Source organism: Podarcis liolepis, assembly GCF_965112155.1.
Source record: "Podarcis liolepis genome assembly, chromosome: 16".
NCBI classification, from domain to species: Eukaryota; Metazoa; Chordata; class Lepidosauria; order Squamata; family Lacertidae; genus Podarcis; species Podarcis liolepis.
In genome coordinates this window covers 14149900-14173110 of record NC_139567.1, presented here as the reverse complement: position 1 = coordinate 14173110, position 23211 = coordinate 14149900, and the positions used below count along the sequence as shown (strand labels likewise).

The following is a 23211-nucleotide window of genomic DNA, read 5'->3' as shown; positions in this document are numbered from 1 at the left end:
TTAGGTAGACACTCCGGTTTACAGCAAGGACGAGGAGAGCGGCATTCAAAGCACAAAAAAGTGCTTCTCTCATGAGCTTGTTGAATGCAAGGCCAAAAATAAAAGCAAAGTCACTGGATTAATTATTAAAGGAAGAAGCGGGGGAGGGGGGAGGCGGAGAGGGAGCTGATTTACTTCTATGCACACCCCAATCACCCAGCAGGGGGGAGAAGCTGAAATGGCTAGTCAGCATCTGTTGGAGGCGTGAAGATAAATGAGTGAAGAAAGGAGATAAATGCATACAAATTGAGCTCACATCTGTACCGTTAATATATCTCTTTTGAAAAGCTCGTGTCATCAGTTGGAGTGCAGAGCCCTGCTGTTCAACCCACCCCCCCAGCCCCCCACCCTTCGGATTTGGACTTTTAACCACAGGATTGGCAGTAGTCCGGATCTGGCGGCTCTCGCTTCCCTTCCCCATTGGTAGCTCAGGTCTTCTGCAACCCCTTTTCACATTGTCAGAGACACAGGCTGAAGCTGTGCAGGTGGAGAACCAGGATCACACCCCACTGTTCCTGCTCCTGACCTGCAGTGAGGGCTGATCCATTGGGACAAATTGGGAACTGCCCCACCAACTTCAGTTTACTCTATCAGCCCCCATTACCCTGCCTCTTTGCCCACAACCAGTCCAGAGGATACCATTGCCTACCAGCTTCTTTTAGTGTTGCTTTGGTAGAACTGAGCAGAGAGGAAGTTGGGGACCAAGCTAGGATTAGGTGGCTATTGCTGTCAATGGCTCTGTCTCCCTGCCTCTCGACCCACCAGTCCTAATGGGCACCAACCACCACTGCTAACCTGCATGCATTCTTGGGCTTTGTGTGCGCTGAATAATGGCTATGTTCTACCCATCAGAGACAGTATACTTTTGCATGCCAGTTGCTGGGAATCACAAGGGCAAGGTGTGCTATTGCAGTCGGTTTCTGCTTGCAGGCTTCCCATCAGCATCAGATAGGGCTACAGCTTAAGAAGTAACAAGTTAAAAAGTGCAAGTTCTGTTTTTTTCTTTGGTGGGTGGACACTCCACTTTCTACATCTGCTCATTGGGAGAATTCTCCATTTATTCCCATTCTGCCTCTCTTGTTCCACGACTGCTAAGCTTACTTACTCCAGAGTTTTGAGGCAGCACTGTCAGAGGCTTTTTAAAAGTCTTAAGTACGCAATGTCATATGCATCACCTCCATCTATATGCTTGTTGCTGTGAAAGGGACTTACCTTTGCAAAAGCCATTCTGGCTCTGCTTCAGCAAGACTTGTTCTTCTGCATGCTTTTGGACAGTCTCTCTCCTTATGGTCAGAAACACTGTTGAGAGAGGGCATTTGCACAAGCCAAGTATATGTGCATACAGATCACAGGCCTCAGACTCTAGCCTTTTTGACAAACTGGGGGGGGGGGGTGGGGTGGCTGTGCAGGTCCAGGAGCAGGGGACAGCAGTGCACCATTTTGTTATCGCTGTTTACTTTCCTGCCACAGCAGTACCTATTTATCTACTTGCCCTGGCATGCTTTCGAACTGCTAGGTTGGCAGAAACTGGGTCAGAGCAATGTTAGCTCAACCCATTGTGTGAATTCAAACAGCTGAACTTCTGATTGGCAAGCCCAAGAGGCTCATTGGTCTAGACCACAGTGCCACCCATGCTGTGTAAATGTCACGGTGCTCTGTTGCACCAGAAGCGGTTTAGTCATGCTGGCCATATGACCCAGAAAGCTGTCTGTGGACAAACGCAGGCTCCCCCGGCCTGAAAGCAAGATGACTGTAGGAATTGGGTGCATCATGCATCTAGAAGTGGGCATGGTTGGAGTTAGAGTTAGAATGGCAGCATTAGACCAGAGCAGTGGATCATAATTACATCCAAGTGCCAAAAAACCAAGTCTAAACTGAATTCAGTTAAGGGCAGATCTGGGTTAGGGGAAGGCTCACTAGCAGGGGTGGCTAATTGTTGTCCTTCGGATACTCCTGGGCTACAATTTCATCAACCCTGGCTAGGTCATGCTGAATAGGGCTTATGACTACTGGAGTCCAGCAACATCTGGTGGGCCAGAGGTCCCCATCCCTGGTCTATTGAGCACCACCAATTGAGCCTCACTTTCTGAAATAAACATGAAGATTTCTCTGTTGTGTCTCTCTTTTATTCCTCTGTCCCTTCAATTGTTATTCATAATGGAGAAAGCTACAGGGCCCTCCAGGTCAAACTATTTGTCCATCTGGCCCAGTATTGTCTACTTCCAACTCTGGAGAACTGGTGGCCTTCAGCTCCCTTCACCCTTGATCAGTGGCCAGGCTGGCTGGAACTGATGGGAGCTGGAGTCTTAACAATGTCTACCAACTTCTGAAGGCCCACAGATTTCCCACCCCTGCTCTGATCTGACTGACAGCACTTCTCTATGATCTTAGGCAGAGGTCTTTCACAGCACGTTTCCTTTGAGCGCCCTAACCAGAGATACCAGGGATTGGATCAGGAATCCCCTGCCTACAAGGCATGTGCCTTACTACCCTGCTAGCCTAGGGACACATGGCCCTCCAGGCCTTTCTGGCTGGGCCTCAGAACTCACCCCAGGCCATGTTCATCACCAGCCCTGCTTTGCACCCCAGCAGTTCTTGCCTAGCTGGAATGTGTCCTTGAACTCTGGCAAGGTCTCTTGCTTGCCTGGATGGCGGATGCAGAGTCCCTCCGGCATATCTTCTGTTAGACGGGGTTGCAGTGTTGCCATGTTGTATGGCTTCTGCAGGACTGCGAAAGCCCTTGCCTTGCTAGCAGATTCAACTCCGCTTTCCCAGCAACGGTGACGGAGTTTCCTTTCATTCTTTTGCTGCATTGCCACCCCTGCTCTCCTGCTCCGTTTCGGGGTGAGGCATTCATTCTTTTTTAAAAAGGCGCAAACACAAAGGAAAGTTACAAACAAACGAATAAATAAGCTGTCGACATTTGAAACTGACCCCTTTCCGCTCACAGGTTAATATTATTATTCCTATTTATAGCGCTCACATTTGTAGTGCTTAGGGCTTCATAATGTCACCTCAAAGTGAAGCTGCATTCCGCTGATTTTTATCTGGAACAAATGACATCAAACTAGAGACTGAAAGGGAAGCGTACTTTAAAAGCTAATTGATGGAAATTTATTTCAGAGTTAGTACTCAAACAACTGGGGCGGGGTGTGTGTGGAGTGTGTTGAGAATTGCTGCTAGTTCTTTCCTTTCCCTTCTTTCCCTTGCGTGGTGAGTCCCCCCCCCCGGTGGAAATAAAGACACATGACACAATTATTTAAGGTTAATGGGCTAAATATGGCCACAACTTTACTGGTTACAGGTGATGAGCGGTATTGGCTTAGGCATTGGTCCTAACAGACTATCCGGCTTCAGCCTGTCCGCTTGAAATCCGGAAAGGGTTAACCACCAATAGGGGGAGTCCTGCTGCTGCACATCAACTACTAGGAACTCCCCCGGGGTCACCGCTGGGGGGGCGTGCCTTAGGCCCTCACCTCCATAGGCTTCGGACAGGGCCACGCGCCACAGAATCCTTTATCGGACTACCCTTCAATATGCGGGGCAGGTGATGGCGCTTCCTCCCCTCTTCCTTCTACAAAACAATACCAATACGCCCACAATCCCACCTCCTCTGCAGGGCAGAAGTGGCTTTTCCTCCCCTCCCCTCTCCTCTTCCCACCACCTGCAGCTCACTTCATTCAGTAGACTCACCGAACATTGAGCCACTAGGCTTAGGTTGGTGGCCCTCCCAGCTTGGTGCCCAAGATAAATGCCAAGCTCGGCAAACCCTAAAGCCGGCCCCACACCCAGAGGCGGAACTCGCTGCTCCAGCACCCAGACAGGTCACATGCTGTGCACCCAGGGGCGGAGCTAGCATCCCAAGGGGGTGCCGCCCACGGTGAGCATCCAGGGGGATCGGGACGGGGATGTCATCCCCTCAGGGATGACACCCAGGACAAACCGCACCCACCACACACCCCTTCTTCCGCCATTGCCCACACCCTGATTCTAACAGGGAATCCACACTTCATGTGATAATTATGTATAGTACTGTTACACTCTTGCCTTGTACTGTTACTCCTCTTGTAACAGAGGAATGACAGGTGTGTATGTACTTAACTACCTCTGTACAATTTTTATTTACTTATTTGTATACCACTTATATGCCCAAATGGCTTCTAAGCTAGGGTTGCCACTGTTCAAAAAGTGAAAATCCGGCCAGAAAAGTTGTTGCGCTTCTTCTTCCCCAAAATTGTTGGGCTATTTCTGAGGGAAATAGGCAAAAATGACACTGCCGACATGGACAATAACAACACCATCAGGGCATTGAAATATCCTTAATTAAAATATATAATAAAACAAGCTGGTTGTAAAAAAGAAAGAAAGAAAAGAAAGAAACATGACAATCAAAACAGGTTTTTTTTAACCAGTTGGAACAATGCGATCAGAACCCGGGTACCTTTGTTGGACCACTCACATGTTATAAGAACAACCATGTATCATTCCCCTTACTGTGTTTGCTGCAAATAACATCAGTATGCCATAGTTGATACATCAAACGTCATAGGAGCCAACTCCTAGGGGCCGCGATTAGCATTCCCATTCAAAAGGGGGGTGCACTCTGGGGCGGGGCTTACATTGGCCCCCCACAATATTTTATTCAAATTGGCACCCCTATAAAGTGTGAAACTAGTCTCAAACACAGTGCATTTCCTTCCAGCACCAGTTGGGACTTCTCCATGGTGGCCCCTTGATTATGGAGTGCCCTCCCCCTGAAAGTATGGTGTTTCAACTCCAGGTTAAAACCTCCCTGTTTCCCTGGGCATTTCTGGGATGTTAGCCCACTGCTCTAATCAGTGTGTTTGGAAGTTTAATTTTATATTTTTAACTGCTGTTACTTTGTTATGATGATGGTTTTTATTGTTTTAAATTTTTTAAGTGGTTTTGTAAACCTGCCCTGAGATCAATCGATGAAGTCAGGTTTAAAATGTCCTTAATAAATAAACATTGCTTTTAGCAACAGTAAGTCGGTTTAATACGCTCCAGTTCCATTGCTCAAAGCTTAGCTACACTGATGGGTTTGCAGGGGCAAAGAGTCAGGACAGGAGGTGCCTCTCCCCTCCTTCTTCATGTGGTTACATCTTTATGTAACAGGAAGAAACTATGTGTGATGCACTATCCTGCCTTGTGCTAGATATTTGCATTTCTGATTATGACCCACAGATAGCAGTGATACTGTGTGTGTGTGTGTGTGTGTGTGTGTGTGTGTGTGTGTGTTTCAGTGCTCCACCAGTGCTGCCTCTTAATGCATGCTGCTTTGGGTATCAGGCCTAATTGAACCATGTCGTCGTCTTCCATAAGACAAAAGTTACTGAGTGATGAGTTTCAGCCAGCAGATACTTATGAAGTTAGATTGGCAGTTGATTTTTATATGACTGATAGTTTACTTTGTACTAAACTCAAAATCTTACGACACCCATATTGTCGAAATGAATTATTCATTGATGTATCGTACATTAATCTGGTGTTGTAATGATGTATTGGTAATGTGGTGTTCCTCTTGTGTTGTGAGCTACTTTAGGCACATTATGTAGAAAAGTGGCATCCATATTATTATTATTATTATTATTGATTGCAGATGCCACCATGTTTTTTAGGTTTCTGCCCCGCACCCACCTGTCCCCCAGATCATCTTAATCTAATCTCTCGTATACTGTCAGTTCCTCCATCTATCCATCTCTGACATCCCCAGTGTGGCAGGATGCCAGATGGTGCCCCATTAGGTCACATTTGCTTATTGTTTGGTAAACAGCAGTTTAATTTAAGTGCTGAGTTGACAGCTTGTCCTCAAAAGACAATTTTCACATTGCAATGTTTCAAATGCCAGCTTGGCTTTCTAGTATAATGTTATTTCAACTGCCTTAAAGGGATAAAGTTCCCTTTGATTAAAAAAAGGAGGAGGGGGGAGCCCAGGGGAACTGAACTGTGTGTTTTGATGTTGACAGACCTGAGTGCATGAACTGGCAAACCTTGGACTGGATTTTCCCAGGCGCTTTGGGGCTGGCTACGGGTCTTCTTGCTTTTATGAGCCTGGAAGCTCAGCCTGTCCAATAATCATCATGACTGGCAGAATTCTCCCCTGTTTGTTCTACGCTTAGCAGTGATTTAGAGGATGTGTGTGTCGGTATCAGCCAGGTTTGCAACCAGGAGCTGCTGGAATCCATTGTACGGGTGTTGTGAGCATTTAAGCACCAGGTGCTCATATTAGCGAAAGCCCTTGATAGAATGTTTGAGGGCAGGATCCAGGTAAGCATGGCTAGGCTCATTTCTACCCTGCAGTTTGTCCCTGTTGCAAGCATCATGATTAAACGAGCACTGCTTTCTGCTATAAATGTGCATATTCACTTGCTGAATCTCTATTCTGGCCTCTGGCCCTTTATTTGTGATTCATACAGAACATAGCCTGGCTTCAGCTGCCTATTCTCTGGTAGCCTCCAGCTTAGACTACTGTAATGTGCTGTATATGGGGCTGCCTTTGGAGACAGTCCAGAAATGGCAGCTAGCGCAGAAGGCAGCAGCTACATAGATAGTTCACAGGAACAAGAAGGCGTGAACACATAGCACTGCTTTGTTTCCCGGCCCAATTCATGAAGTGCACTCCTGGTGCTTTTATTTTTCCTTTGCAGCTGTGAAGGAAGGTTCTTGAATTCAAGCCCCAGGTGCAAAGATTGCTGCAGAAATGAGGGTTAGTTCAGTGCCAAATGCACACCCAGTTTTGGGCTGGTGTTGGCTCCATTCAGGAGCTCCTGAGTTGAACCCATCCCAGTGGGACTTTCTATTGGCACCAAATTTAAAAGGCACTGACTTGCAGTAGAAAAATCACAAGTGCATTCTAAGACTCTCTGCAGCCTGTCATATGACAACCGATGTGGGGAAGAGGGGCATGGCTGAAGGAAAATGGCCTCCTGGGTGAAATTAAGAACCAACAGGAGTCCTAATTTGGCCCCTAGGTCAGTGTTTCACCATCGCTGACGTAGAGAGACATGCTACCCCATGTCTTAACTTTGACATTGAGGACTCATCTGCACTGTACATTTAAAGCAGCATTGTATCACTTGAAACAGTCATGGCTTCCCCCAAAGAAACCTGGGAAATGTAGTTTCTTAAGGGTGCTGAGAGTTGTTAGGAGATTCCTATTCTCCTCACAAAGCTACCATTCGAAGAGTTCTCCAGGAAGAGGGACTCATTCTCTGGGAAGAAAGAATGCTTAAGAGCTGTAGCTCTGTGAGGGAAATAAAGGTTTCCTAACCATTCTCAGCACCTTTAACAGACTACAGTTCCCAGGATTCTTTGAGGGAAGCCGTGTCTGTTTAAAGTAGCATGATACGGGTTTAAATGCATGGTGCGGTTACAGCCTGAGGCACTTACCTGCTATGAAGGTCAGTGGGTGTGCTTTCCTGCCGACTTGTGGTGAGAGTTACAATTGTCACGGTGTCTGTCTGACTTCTTATGTACAAATTTCTTGTTGCGATAACATATGTCCGCAAGTTGGTTCCAGAAAATGAAACATCTGTGCACATGGAGAGAAGTGAGCATGTGTATGTTGTATCTATGACTTTTTCTTCCAATGTCCCAAGCAGAGGTTTTTTCCCCTAGGAATGGATGAACCAACCTATTTCTATCTGGGGTCAATTTCACAATTGTAGGTCTGTTCCATGCTTTCTTTTGTGGATTGTTTATAAAAATGCACAACAAACACCCCCCCCCAAAAAAAAATCACATTTAAATTGTTCACACTTTCCCCCAAATCACACAGTTTATACAAAATGCAATTGTCCCGTAAAATATCCATTTGGGGACACATTTTTAACTGGAGTTGTTTTGCAAAATCAGGAAAGATGCATAATCCAATGGGTAGCTGCTTCTTGGCCCCTGCATAAGCCTGGGACCAACAAATTAGGTCACTCTGTTTTACAATGTGGACCAAATGAATTTCTCCTCTATTCCACATCTCCCACAGCCTTACACACTGAGATCTTTTTATCACAAAAGGCTGAAGATTGGGTCTTTCTCTCTCTGTATGTAAATCACATGTGCTACCCCTGAGCTGAGGTCTCACCCAGTTTATTTTAGGAACTGCTCTTTTTAAATGTGAAAACCCTGCAATTCGGCCCCCTTCCCCATTCACACATTTTTTTGGATAACAAATAACAGTTGGTGGCTTTCTGCTACATTGCCAGAAACAACAGGTTATATAAGTAGGTCAAGAAAGAGTCAATTATAAGAGAACTTGTTCAGTTAGCAGAGATGGATGAACATCCTAGGATGACTTAGTTGGAATCTGCATTACAGATGGTCTCAACCCCAGGAGATAGTTTAGCAAAATCTTCTACTGCTGATATATTCCAATTCCACATTGTCTGCGGATTCAGCCATCTGTGGCTGAGAAAAAGGTGTTTGTCGTGGTAAAATATCCCCAGCAGAAGAATCTGGGTGATGTTGACCACATGTGATTGGAATGCAAGTGGTTTAGAATAGCACGTATGTCCAAGGGTTACACTGGACTCGAGTACGCAATGCATACTTTTTTAAAAAGGTCTGTTTCATTAAGTTCAGTTCATTAATTTACATTATCTGTAGGCCAACCCTTATAAAAAAATACAATATAAGAGCAATCGTTACACGTTACATGCATCACCTGGCCTACAGCACAAGCAATTGCAATTTCTTTCAACAACTTATTTCTTTGTTTCTTAGTCCTTTTTCACTTTTGGTTTGGTTTGCTGCTGCTTCTCAATGTGGGGTGGTTTCCATGCTCACATGGGGTTATCCCATTTCATTCTCAGTGCAACCCAATAATATGAGTTAAGCAGCAAGGGAAATGAGTGTCCTAAGGATACCCAGTGACTTTCATGAATGAATAGGGATTGGAGCCCAAGTCTGACTGCTGTATGCCCAACACTTTGACCCAGTGCACCACACTGGTTCACGAGCCCAGGGGAAGGGAACTCTAGGCCAGGGACCAACACGACCTTCCAAGTTTCTTTGTCTGCCTCTCTTTGTCTGACCTGGTCTCTCCAGGTCATGCCCCTCTCCCTTATTGACCCTGCTTTGCACTCCAACCATTTTTGCCTAGCTGGAAAATGCCATTGAATTATTGCAATGCCTCCTGCTTGTCTGGATGGAGATGGCGGGGGGGGGGGAGAGTAGCCTACTATACAAAGGGACCATTTGTTGCTCTACCCATTTTCCTCTGGTCCTGCCCACTGCTGTTATGTGGCCCTCACAATGTTGCCCTTAAGGGAATGTGGCTGAAAAAGGCTTGGCACCCCTGCACTGTCTATCCCTATCCAGACATTCTCCCTCAGGTGTTTTCCATCATGTGTGTCAGGAGAGGAAGGACACACTTGCTGACCTCTGTCCCCTCCATTGCATTCCTGATGATCCAGTCTTTTAGAGGCTGGCTGCACCATTTAGAACCCTGCACCAATCAGGGCTCTAAGTCACCTGAGGATCCTCTACATGCAGTGCTGGCTTCCTGCTTCAGGCATTTAGCCCCAGTGCATGGATGCTGGTGGGGCTGGGTTGCCAGGTGTAGGAGCAGCAAGCACCCCCCACACCAGGCATAGGCAAACTCAGCCCTCCAGATGTTTTGGGACTACAATTCCTATCATCCCTGACCACTGGTCCTGTTAGCTAGGGATCATGGGAGTTGTAGTCCCCAAACATCTAGAGGGCCGAGTTTGCCTATGCCTGCCCCCCCCCACTCTCCCCCATGATGGGAAAACATGAGAGGGACCTCTTGGATGGGGCTACTGTTATTCAACAATTGTGAGGAGTAGGAGGCAATCCCTTGATTATTTTTCATAGAGGGCCATTAAAGGTGCTCTTTGAGGGATACTCATAATGCCACGGACATGAAGGCTGCTTCACATGTTGAGTTTCTATGGCATGGTCAGCGAGTGCATAGTGCATCTGCTTTGTGAAAGCTAAGCAAGTCAAGGTCTGGATGGGAGGCTGTCATAGATTCCTGAATCTGCCATTTGGAAAAAGATGAAAGGTGGGGGTGAATGTACTAAATAAAATAAATAAATAAAGGGCAAGCAATTTGCACGCAGTGACTCACCATGCTGAACCAGCAGTTCTGTGTTGACATGGGTTTAAACAAATCTGTGATTGACTGACTGACGGCTGATCCAGCATTTTTTATCCGTCTCTCCGCAAGCCACCAGAAATGAACAGCATTTGGTGGCATGGAGAAATTTGCTGGAGGAGCTTCTGCACAATGGTGTTTCACACGGAGTGCAACATCACAACCTGTGCTTGCGTATCAGGGGAGTGGCCTGAATTGGACTTTTATCCCTGTGTCCTTAACTTGGTTTTCTTTTGACATCTCCTTCCCTGTATGGTCCTTGTACAGTGAAACCTGTTTTACGTGGCAATGCCTTTATAACACAGCCCTGCTCTTCTCCTTGTTGTCTTTCTGCAGGTGGGCTAAAAAGGGACACATTATAAAGGAAGCATCGGGGGACTCTTATGAGACCATTGTTGACCATACATATTTTTTTGAACCAATCTCTTGCGAGGTGACCAACGCTTTAGGCAGCACCAACATCAGCAGGACAGTCGATGTCTATTGTAAGTACAGCTCAGCTGCTGGACCATATAATCATAGAATCATAGAATCATAGAATCATAGAATCATAGAATCATAGAATCATAGAATCATAGAATCATAGAATCATAGAGTTGGAATAGACCACAAGGGCCATCGAGTCCAACCCCCTGCCAAGCAGGAAACACCATCAGAGCACTCCTGACATACGGTTGTCAAGCCTCCAAAGACCTCCAAAGAAGGAGACTCCACCACACTCCTGAGTTTGTGTGATAGGGCTAATCCTTCGTCATTTGGGAGTTGCCTTGTGGATGATAACAGTGCAGTTTCTTAAGGGAATGAGATGGACAATCGATCCATCCGTGGTAAAAAAGGAAGCCAGAGAAAGGACCTAAATAATAATGGTCCAGCTGTTGTTTTAGTTAACCTTCACCTGGAAAACCAGGCACACATCAGCCTTTTGTGCTAAAGGTGGAAAAGCTTTGTCCTGCACAGTAGCAAGTCACCATGAAGTGCTCTGAATGGGACAGATGCAACCCTCTACAACAGGGGTGGGGACTCTTTTTGGCTCAATGCACCAGATCCTCATCTGTCCCCACCCCTGCAATCTAGCTTCAATAAGTGGATGGGACAACCTACCTGTCAATCATCTGACATCAGGTTGTCCTGCCTACCTGTCAAAGTCCTTGGCACTGCACATCCCAAGCTCACACCAGCTGACTGGTTTCCAGGTGCTTGGGAGTCACATTGCAAGGCCTTTGGGGTCAGCCCTATGCTTGTCAGTGCTGAGCAAGGGACTGCAAAGCTTCTTCCCCATGAGGAAGCCAATCTAGCCTCATCTCTACTTTCCTCACACCTGCAAGGCATATCCTGTCAGGTGTGGGGCAGGTGGGCAGGGGAAATGACCTTGCTGAGCCAAATGGGGCCCATAGGCCAGAAGTTTTCCGCCCCTGCCCTCTGCTTTGATCCAATTTTGTCTACTATGCCTACCCAGTACCCAGTGTGTTGAGCCAGGGTGCACAGAACTAATGCAGCACTGGAGAGGCAGGCAGAATTGTAGCTTGGCAGTGCCTTTGTACCACAGACCATGCCCAGCATGTACCACCTGCCCATGTGGCAAGTTGGCTGCTCCAGGCTAGACTGCCATGGCCATTCAGGCCAACAGCCTGGGACTCTTTCGTAACTCCTAGGGACCCACAGTTCCAGAACTGTGAAAGTGACGCCTTAGTCACCCTATCTGAATGATTTTCTGTTTTTGTGAAGTTCATGTGTTCATATGTTCAAAGCTACTTTGGAAGAGATGGAATAAATGTCTCTGGATTAGGCTTCAAGCCTCCATTTCTTCCTCTAGTCAAGAATTCAAAGCCACAACAAGGGAGAGATCTAATTCATGTATTATGTCTCCCCTTGGGTGATTGCATGGTCCCTTATCACCTTTTCCTTCCCTTACCTGCTATGAAGAATCGTTCCGCTGCTGTCCTATTCTGCAGATACCTATTCTGTGACATATCTGTTATTATAGTTGGGCCACGCATGATGACGGAACCACAGTCCCTTCTTGTTGACCTTGGCTCGGACGCTGTGTTTAACTGTGCTTGGATTGGAAACCCGTCGCTGACCATCGTCTGGATGAAGCGGGGCTCGGGTGTGGTAAGGATGCTTAAAAACAGCTCAACATTTCAGGGGAAGTTTGAGGGCTGACGACCGAGTGCCCTCCAGACTGGTGTTTTGTGTTGTGTTGTGTTGTTTTTGCTATTATATTCTGCAACATGTTCTTGACACAATGTTGTGATGGATTTATATTGGGTCGTCCACACATCATTCTGCTTTATTTTTTATTTTTATTTTTTGCAATACTTCCCTAGTGCCACCACACGTGCACTATACATTTAAAGCAGTATCACACCTATTATTATTATTATTATTATTATTATTATTATTATTATTATTTATATACCACCCTATATCCAGAGGTTTCAGGGCGGTTCATATAAATTTAAACAATCTTGCCCCCCCAAGTATCCTGGGAACTGTAGTTTGCTGAGGGAGATGAGAGTTGTAAAGGGACCCCATTCCCCTCACAGTGCTACAATTCTGAGTGGTTTAATAATCAATCCCTCTTCACAGGGAACTCTGGGAATTGTAGCTCTGGGAGGGGAATAGGGTCTTCTGGCGCTGTGGGTTAAACCACAGAGCCTAGGACTTGCCAATCAGAAGGTTGGCGGTTCGAATCCCCGCAACGGGGTGAGCTCCCGTTGCTCAGTCCCTGCCAACCTAGCAGTTCGAAGGCACGTCAAAGTGCAATTAGATAAATAGGTACCGCTCTGACGGGAAGGTAAAAGGTGTTTCCGTGTGCTGCTCTGGTTCACCAGAAGCGACTTAGTCATGCTGGCCACATGACCCGGAAGCTGTACGCCAGCTCCCTCGGCCAATAAAGTGAGTTGAGCGCTGCAATCCCAGAGTCGGCCACAACTGGACCTAATGGTCACGGGTCCCTTTACCTTTTAACAACTCCCAGCACCCTTAATAAACTACACTTCCTAGGATTGCTGTCTGGAAAGGCTATGGCACAGTAAAAGTGGGACAGAAAAGCCCCCATAATATTTGTGGTAGGAAAGGTTACAGGATTTCAGCAGGAAGTTACAGGATATGCACTGACAATGGAGTCATATAAATACCCTGAAACTACTGGAGGTGCAAACAGCATTGAAAGCAAGATCAAGTTTGACCACCCCAATAGCATCAAGAGTGCAAATCATCATAAATGTAAATATCGTAAATATAAGGGATGCTCTACTGAGTCAGACCATTGGTCCATCTAGCTCCGTTCTGGCTACACTGGTTGGCAGTGACTGTCCAGGATTTCAGGAAGGCGTCTCCTCCAGTCCTACCTGGAAATGTCAGGGATTGAACCTGGGACCTTCTGTATGAAAAGCAGGTGTTCTGCGACTGAGGCATAGCCTCTCCTCAATACTGGTTCTTGCAGGCGCAAATGGTGGCTTCAACTCACATGACATCATTCTCTTTCTGCCTTTATTGCCTAGAGTATTTTGGCAGGTGGGTGCTCTGTGCATTGTAGATATCATGCTCGTCTCACAAAGTGTAGCAGCTATGAACATGAATCATAATTTAAATCTGAGCTCATCCCTAAGACTGGGTTAGCCTTTGATAATCTCCTGCCTCATCACCAGCCCTTCCCCCACCTGCCCATCTACAAGGCAGGGATAAGGATAATGGGCTGCTCTTCACTGTAGTTGTAATGTTCCAGAGAGATAATCTGCAGCAGGAAGTCGGGGGGGGGGGGCTGTTTTGTAGCACATTAAAGACTCAATACTAATACTAATAATAACAATGCCAGGAGACTGAGCAGTACAGGAGATAGTTGTGTACCATATCACTACATCCCATGTGAGGTTCTTTGAGTGGTTGTGGAAAGCCTGTGAAAGTAAATATTGAGTAGTAGCAAAGTCTAAGTCATGGAGTGGACTCTTGGATTTGTTCATTGGATTAATCCTTTGCTCTCAGCCTCGCTGCTCTTGCTTTCTGCTGGCGATTCCCACAGCAGCAGGATCAAATATCAGTGTTATTTGCAGTTCAGAAGGGACAACAAGCTGTTGCTGAGCTGGTAGATCAAACATGTGAACGATCTGTGGCCCACCTTGAAATATAGAAAACTGGGCATGCCTGTTGCATCCTGCAGTTAACTCAGAGCATCATTATTGTAGCCTAAGGGGGGGGGCAACTCTGTGAGGTGAGCTGGGATTCTGAGGAAACTTATGTTGTGTAGTCAATTCCACATTTTGTGCTTTCATGTGATGTGTGATTCTATCCCAGTGTTCACAACCAGGGCTGGCCCATCCAGGAGGCAAACTAGAGCAGCCACCTTGGACAACAGAATACTGCAGGGAAGCACCCCCACAGGGACCCCACCCTGCTACCAGGTTCGCATGGCAGCATCTTCTGGCAAAATCTCATGAGATCTCACCAGAAACTGCCACCGTAGAACCCCAGTCAACAAGGCTTTAGCGGCTGGGGAGGCGACAGTTTTCTCATTCTGCCCCAGTGAAATGGGATGAACCACCCCGGATTTTATCCCAGTGTTGAGAACTGTGCAATCACCTGCCCTTTCCATTCTGCTGCTGTGTGGTGAAGAGGCTCATTATCTCACTGCCTGGAGTTCTGGGCCTGGCAAATGTATGGACGTGTTTGATCACTTTTGGACTTCTAGATAAGAGCAACAGTCCAATTACACTGGACTGCCTGAGATGGTCAAGATGGTGCCCCTTCCATTCATTCCACATACAGAAGCTAATCGAGCTAGCATTCAACACTGTCAGTGGAGTGGTGTCCTCCACTGCATTAAGGGTCAGCAAGCTAGGTGAGGGAGCCATTTGGCAGAAACAGTACTGCCACCTCTCTCCACCATAACCTGCACTCCAGCATCTGGCGCCCTAGGTGCCTGCCTCGCCATGCCTAATGGAAAGGCCGACCTTCCTTAGTTGCAAACTGCACTGGTGGCAGCAGGCAGTGGTGGCTGACCAGAGATGGCAGTGAATGTTCTCAGCACTTTCAAAGCAAAGAGGGGAAGTTTTAGACCGAGCAGAGGTCAAGGAGGCTGATTTATATAACTGGACTAATAAAAAAAAATGAAAGGTACGTTTCCATGGCAGTCACAGCACTTTCCACATTTCCGCTGCTCAAAGGGGATCTTTGCAAAGTAACCCTAATAGAAGTTGAATTGATTCCCATTATGAGCAGCATCTGGGTTAACCAAAGGCCAAGGCAACCGCTTTGCCTCTTTGTGACAGGTGGAACTTTGTAAACCATCTCCACGTTTGGCTCTTTTTGTGAACAGTCCTTGCTTACAGAGCACTGCACAGCTAAAGCTTAAGGACAAATAGCCTCCTGGCATCAACCCAGTCCTGGATCCAGTTTCCTAGGACTGTGCCTGCCTATTCATCACCTAGGAGTTTCAGAATGCAGTGATAACTTGCATGTGTGGATGGTCCATCACAGATGCTGTATCACCAGCAGTCATTGGTGCTCATTGAGACTAGCATGGTGGAAGGCAGAGAGACCAACAGTTGGTGGAGCCACTCCCTGATTAGTTGTAAGTAAGAAGACAGGTTGAGGTTGGTGGGGCAGTGCCTCATTACGCTGAACTAACCATCCTCCACTGAATATTGCAGAGAAAGCATTCATCAATATCCCCTTATACAGTGGTTTTCAGGAGTTAATTCACGCAAACTGGTGGCTAATCATCAAGTGTAGAGTAGAAGTAAGTGTTGAGAAATCAAGAGTCTAGCATGCAAGTATAAACCAACCCCGGTCATGCTAGAGATAAAACCCAGGACTTGGATTTTCACATTCACTTATTAATATCCTATCTATACCTGTACATCTGTTTCAGTGAAAGTGCTGTGAGTAACTAGAGCAGGTGAAAGTCACATTACACCTTAATGGAGGGAAGTCACGTGTACTTCTTGGGGTGCAAGGGAGCTCAAAGTATGATACTACAAGGCCATCTACATCCTAAATATTAATGAGTGGGCAAACAGATCTTAAAAGAGCAGGTAACAAGAAACCTTCTATGTTTGTGTTTATTTTGACCCCATGATATAGTGTAACAAACACCTTGAACACAATATGCATGCACAAGAAGAAGTTCCTATGGAGTTTCAGGAATTCAGAACCCATGATTCAGGGTCTCCTCAAGCATACAAATCTGTCTGCCAGAAGTGGTAAACAATATGAGCACATATAAAAACAATACAGATAATATTAAATAGTAGGCATTGGGGACTCATGAGGTTGAACTCAGCTTTGCAGGTTTTACAAAAAACTAAAGCCCTTGTTTACAATGCCTGAGTTACCTTCAGATACATGGTTCATTCAGGCATATCCATTCTGCAGCCTTCATCTGGGTATGCAGGAATCCCAAAGTGGAATGTGGAGATAAATGCACTCCTGTGCTATGGGCAGTTTGATTTACAAATGGCTTGTGGGGCTGTGGACCATAAAATCAGACTTATTTTACAGAAACAAGAGCATCAGGCCTCCAACAGAACCAAAACAGTTTGGTGCGGACAGTGAACAGAGTCCTTCATTTTACATACTTTTGTTCCTTTCTTTTAGTTCCCCCAAGCCATTCATTTCTCATCCATTCCCTCCTCTTGACTAGGACCCTTGGGAGGAATTGTGCTGCATTCCTATGTACATTTACCTGGAAGTAAGCTTCAGAATATATTGGATATCACTAGTAGTCACTCACCCCAGCTGTACGTCAATAACTTGACATGTGTTCTGCTGCTGCAGAAGGAAGGATAGAGCCCTTTTGAAACTAACAAGCCAGGAAGGACTCCCTGGCCTTGGGCCTGTGATGTTGGGCCACTCCGCAACTGACTTGAAAACTCACCTCTACGCTTAGCGCCATGGACAGCACTTGAGCTGGTCTGACAAGTGAGCTGGGTCTCCTAAGACTTTGTGTCTTAGGCATCTTGGATAGTGATTGAACAGAACCTTCCAAGTGTTGCTTAGCCTTTGAAGAACTGTTCTACTGTTGCTGTCCTTCAGATCACCTCCACAGCATAGAATTCATGCCCTTTTCAATGTTAGAGCTAATGTCCCTTCCCTGTGCAAAAAAGTGCACTGGACATTTGTTTTCTTCTAATTTTATCATTTATCTTTTTTCTTTTCAGTATTCATTGGGTAAAGGGAACCACCACCCCTCTTCATGACCCTTATCTCGTTTCTTTCTTTTGGGTTCTGAAACATCCTGCTCAGCATCTCCTTCTCAGCCTTGAGCAAATCAAGTTAGAAGTCTGTCTTTTCGGGTGTTGGGAGGTGTTACAAATGACTTGCCTTGGAAAGGCAGCTGTGCAGACCTCATGGCCTTTCCTTTAGCTCCCTCTAGCTGACAAATGACTGCACTGTGCAACTCCAAGGACCACATAGCTCTAGACCAGATGACAGCCTACACAGAAATGATAAAAGGCGTTAGTGCTGATCCATTTCTGCCAGGGGAAGGCAGAATAACCATGCTGTTCTGAGAGAATAATCAGCTCACCTGAACACACTTGAGGAAATTATACGTCCATGCTTCAGTCCTGGCTCTGTTCTCCAAAGATAGCCCTGCTCCCCATTCCTTATCCTGAGCCTGCTCAATTCCTCTCAAGGCAGAGCATCCCAATTTCCTTCTCATGCTGTCTTGCTGCTCCCTGTAGTAGGCAGGGGCCCCTTAAAAAGCCTCTGCACTCATCAATCTTATTCCCCATTCATCGGCGGAAGGCTTTTCTCTGAATTTTGCAATGCAGTTCTCTTTATGTGGCTTTTACCCTTAAAGAAGTTTGGAAAGCAGGGTGAAATGGAGGAAAAAATCTTTGGATCACTTTACAACTGTAAAGGGTCATAGCTGAGTGACAGAGCACATACTTAGCAAGCATGCAAAAGGTTTCAGGTAGGTCTGGGAGTTACCTAAACAACCTCTCCGCGGCCAGGTGTCAAATTACTTTCTCCCCATCACCGACATAGATGTTCCTGAATCCCTGCTCCCTGCTTTGTTGGAAAGTGCAGTGGGACATTTGCAGAGCCCTAGATTTGTCACTTCTAAAAAGAACAAAAAACTAGACTCTTTCAGTTTCAATGCTTTTGCAAACACAGTAGTTCTGATATGAGCAGCCTTTGCAATATCTCTGAGTACTGCTAAGGGCATTAAGTGGTTTGCTAAGCATCAGTGTAAATTCCCAGAATGAGCAGAGGAATTGGCTGCAAGATCAGACACTCGGCAATGCCAACAGCTAACGTGTGGGTTTGTGTTTACATAGCAAGCACATGTTGGAACGGCAAAAGGAAGCAGGCCTGTCGGGACACCATCCAGACTCCTGCAGGGGAAGGTTGACAGATGCCTCTGCTTTGCCCTGTGCAGAAAGGTGAAGGGGCAGCATCACCCGACATGTAAATCCCAACACTGAAAGTTAATGTCTGCCTGCTGTAGCTGCCAATAGATCCTGACAGTTCTTGTATATGTGGAAAATTAGCCATCGAGCCTCAACTGTTTCTGCAGGCAATTAGAAAGAGTTGACTCTTAAAGGCCATATTTGTTTTAGACTCATCATATTTCTAAATACCACAGGAGCTTGGATTTTTCTGACTGGTTTGCATTAAAGTTCCCTGATTCAGCACTTAGGAAGCTTTAATAAAGCTGCTGATTGCACCCGATGTGGGCAAGAGGGCCATGTTCCTGGCAGTGTGGATTGCAGAGGGGTCAAAGAGGCAGGGAGCCAGCAAATCTCTGCCAGGGCAGGACCGACTGCAGAGAGTAAGCAAATCTCAGAGTGTCCATCTCCCACATCAGTCTACCTGACTCAGGGCTGTTTTACATGTTGCATTTGAATGGTGTGGTTGTGGTCTCCAAAGCAATACCTGTTTCAGATATTTCACAGGAAACGTAATGTGAAAAACCACACTGCTGTAGAATCTTTTAGATGCATTCCTGATGCTATTCACAAAATTCAGGGTGAAATGACAGACAATAATGCAGTAGGTGTGAGAACACAGCATGCCATTCTCAACCTTGAAGCCACGGGGAATAAAGTTTGCAGGGAACACAGGGAGCGCAGCCTTCCACTGCACACACACACACACACACCCGCAACTTACTCTTCCTAAGCTGGGTTTCCAAACCGTGTTTCTTATGTAAAGTGGTGGGAAGGTGATTGGAGTGAGTTTCAGGGGAAAGCAGCAGGTGGGCTATGGATGTAGCACTCCCTGCTCACATACTGTATTCTCCCCAGCAAATGAATATATCCATCCACTTTGCAGCCACTTTCCAGGGTTCCCAGACCTGTATTTGCCACCAAATGTCCCAAAGCCTTCCCAAATATAATCTATAGTTTAAACATTGAAACATATTGCCAGTGTTTGCTGTTCTCCTTCATATGCCGAAATCAATTTATTAGCAGCTGTGGTTTGGTGTATTTCAAAGTTGAGATGAGCTTCTAAATGGAAAGGAACCTTTCAACTCCATTTGATTGAATATAGCACTTATTGATCTACCTGTTGGGATGGGACCATAGCTTAGTGGTTGAGCAAAGCACATGCATGGATACAAAAGATCACAGATTCAATCATGGACATCTCCAGGTAGGACTGTCTGAAACCCAGAAGAGGTGCTGTCATCATAGTAGACTCTGATGGGGCTTTCCGAACCTGGTCCAAGCTCCAGATGTTGGACTACAGCTCACATCATCCCTGACAATTGACCATGGAACTGGTGGGAGTTAAGAGTCCAACAACATCCAGAGGTAACCAGGTTTTGGAAAAATGAAGTAGATGGACCAATGTACAGTAAGGTAGCTTCATAGCTGTGGAGGTAACGTCACTGTCTCCTAGAATGTGTATTGAGAGATAGGTGGCATTCTAACTTGACCACTGACACATGGAGCAAACTGACTCTCTTCTTTTTCAGGTCCTGAGCAACGAGAACACACTAACGCTAAAGAACGTGCGCCAAGAGGATGCAGGGAAATACGTGTGCCGAGCCGTAGTTCCACGTGTGGGTGCAGGAGAACGGGAAGTATCTCTGACTGTCAATGGTACTTAACTTAATCCATCTTTACACTTCTTGAACTTTAGTCACCGGTCTTCTCTCCCAATAAAAGTTTACAGAAGTGCAGGTATTGGGCCAAAAAACTAGTTTCCCTGAATTATCACCTTGTGATTTCATATTTCTTCCTTGTCCCACATTAGCCATTGGTAGATGCTGTAGCTAAGAAAGGTAAAGGTAAAAGATCCCTGGATGGTTAAGTCCAGTCAAAAGTGACTATGGGGTTGCAGTGCTCATATTGCTTTCAGGCCAAGGGAACTGGCAATTGTCCAAAGACAGCTTTCGGGTCATGCGGCCAGCATGACTAAAATGCTTCTGGCACAATGGATCACCGTGACGGAAACCAGAGCACACAGAAACGCCGTTTAACTTCCCACCACAGTGGTACCTATTTATCTACTCACACTGGTATGCTTTCGAACTGCTAGGTTGGCAGAAGATGGGACAGAGCAACGGGAGCTCACCACTGTCAAGCGGATTCGAATCAGTGGCCAACCTAGCAGTTCAAAAGCATTCCAGCTCCTTTGGCCTGAAGCGAGATAAGCGCCACACTCCAGTCAACTTTGCCTGGATTTAACCGTCCAGGGGTCCTTTACCTTTACCTAAGAAAGCTGTGATTGTCTCAGAAGCAAAACACTTCCTTTTATTTCCACCCCCCTCCCCAAGATGAATCCCCAAAGCAAACTGTTTTGCAGACATCTAAAATAGTGCCCCTTCGGATCAATAAGGAGGGTCCTGATATATCCCTGTGCATTTGTCTAACACCCTTTTCAGTGGGTTTAAAAATGGGAGGCCCAGGGTATTTGCAGGGAAGAAACAGTAGTATTCTACCTCCACAATTGGAGACTGTATGCTGTGAAGCACAAGTGAGGGGAGTGTTGTTCCATTCAAGTCCTTCATACAGGCTTCCCATAGGATCTGATTGGCCACTGTTAGAGCCAGATGCTATTCCAGCAGGACTCTTCTTAGGATTAAGTGCCCTTCCCTACTGTCGCTGAATCCCACCTATGATTGCACACTTCTCCAACCCATTGTTCTTTCCCTGTTATCTCTGCCTTTCTCAAGATAATGTGCAGCTTTGCCTTAAAGTGCTGGAGTAGAGATGTAGAGGAAGGGTACTTCCAACCATGCATTTGTATGCATAACTGCTTTGGAAGGCAACCTTCCCAGGGCCACATGCCCATGGTGGGTAGGGCCAGTGGCAAAAGTGGGTGGGGCCATGAATATTAATATTCCCTCTGCAGAGTAGGCTGGTGCCTACACATCTGGGTTCAAATCCTCTATGCTCTTGGCCACGAGATGTGGTGATTATGGTCCTACGGGGAGACTCCATTCTCAAAGTCATGACATCTTCCCAGGTTTTCTAGGCCAGGCACCATAACAATGTTAAACAACTTTAAAACTGACTTCATTGTTGGGTGTAGGCACAGTGCCTGCTCCCCTTTCTGGAGTGCTGCAAAGCAGAGTCATGTCTCTTGGTTCTCTGTCTGGTCTCCCCGACTTTGAGCCAGACAGTGAGAAAGAAAGAGTAAAGCTCTTCCCAGGAGCATACGAAGAATGAAAGAATAAAAGCGGGGGAATCTATGCTTACTTTGTTTTACTTTTCGAAGGCACCCTCTCCCTCAAGCAGCCCCATTTAATATTCATTCATTGGGCATTTGCACCATTTAATTTTAAATGCAGATAATGTAGAAGAGAGAAGCCAAGGGCAACCCAGCAGGGCCATTGGGGGGGGCGGGAATCAACCACTCCCTTGCCTTCTGCTCAGAGCACCTTCCCTTGCAGTCCCCTTTTTCCCTCTTGGCTGCTGCAGTTTAATTACAATTCAAATAGCTTGCAGAAAGCAAAGCAATACATTTGATGAAAACAAAGAACCTTGCTATGCGTGCGCGCACACACTCTCCTCCTGGAATTTCCGAGTAAAAGGAGTCAATTACTGGAGCACTGTTTAAAGCCAGCAAGACGGGAAATGGTGGCCTCCCAGCTTCTCACCAGGTTTTGATTTTGCTTGCTATGTAGTGGAAAGTGATAAAGGAGGAAATGAGAGGAGGGACTTGTGAGGAATGGTACATTTCAGCTTCATGGGCAGTGTCTAACTAGCTTGCTCCATCAATGTGAAGAGCTGTGCTTGTGCAATAGAACTCCACCCAACTGTCTCTCAGCCAGCCCTAGACCTGACTTTGGCATAGTTGGAATGTAGCCCACTAAGAATATGAAGAGTCTAATCCATTGCTACACCCACTACTGTTGGTTTGAGGGGAAAACCCTTGGGTTGTGTCCTACTAAGTTTTACTCAGAGAAGATTCACTGAAATTAATGGAACAAAGATAGTAATGTCCATTAATTTCAGTAGATCTCCTCTGAGCAGGGCTAGCACTGGGTACACCCCCCTGGTATTAGGCCAGCTGCAGACTATCAGTGTTTTGTGAGAAGAATTGAAGCAGCTACCAGAAATTAAAAGTGGATTGCAGCACTCTGTTGCCCTAGTTCAGCAAATTCCAGTTATTTTTTCCCTACACTGTTTTGTTAGGAACATGAAGGGGAAATGCACTGTAAAGGATGGGGGCAAATGAGCAAATATATTTTGGAAAGGCGTATAACCCCCTGTGCAAGCAAAACCCATCACCCTGTATCCTCGCCACAAACAACCTAGAATGACTGTTCAACGAAGAGTGAATGTAGTCTAACTTCCACTTATATTTTGTGCAAGCAAACCATGGCTCTATCAACAGGGCATCTGAAGAATGCCCAAGATAATTCCTGGGTTTTGTTTGTTTGTTTGTTTTCCCCTTCTGCATTTAATCTGCAGCTATTGTCCCCATCAGTTCGGATCACCCATCTGGCTGTTTGTGGGAGAATCCTCTCCCTGGATGGAAATAAAACACATCTTGGCATATGAGAAGAAAATGATTCTCTTCTGCCTTCCACCTGCCCTGATAAGGGGAGGAGGGGACAGACAGAGAGAGAGAAA

General features: G+C 46.1%; 1 protein-coding gene across 3 annotated transcripts in view; it reads left to right on the top strand.

Annotated features, from left to right (window-relative positions):
* Positions 1-23211, top strand: part of KIRREL3 (kirre like nephrin family adhesion molecule 3) — a 741064-nt gene that overhangs the window by 655883 nt on the left and 61970 nt on the right. For all 3 annotated transcript variants that reach the window (XM_083480504.1, XM_083480502.1, XM_083480503.1), the window contains 3 exons: positions 10511-10659; positions 12159-12286; positions 20103-20229. In XM_083480504.1, coding sequence (XP_083336630.1) covers positions 10511-10659; positions 12159-12286; positions 20103-20229 — 404 coding nt within the window. The remainder of the gene's footprint in view (positions 1-10510; positions 10660-12158; positions 12287-20102; positions 20230-23211) is intronic.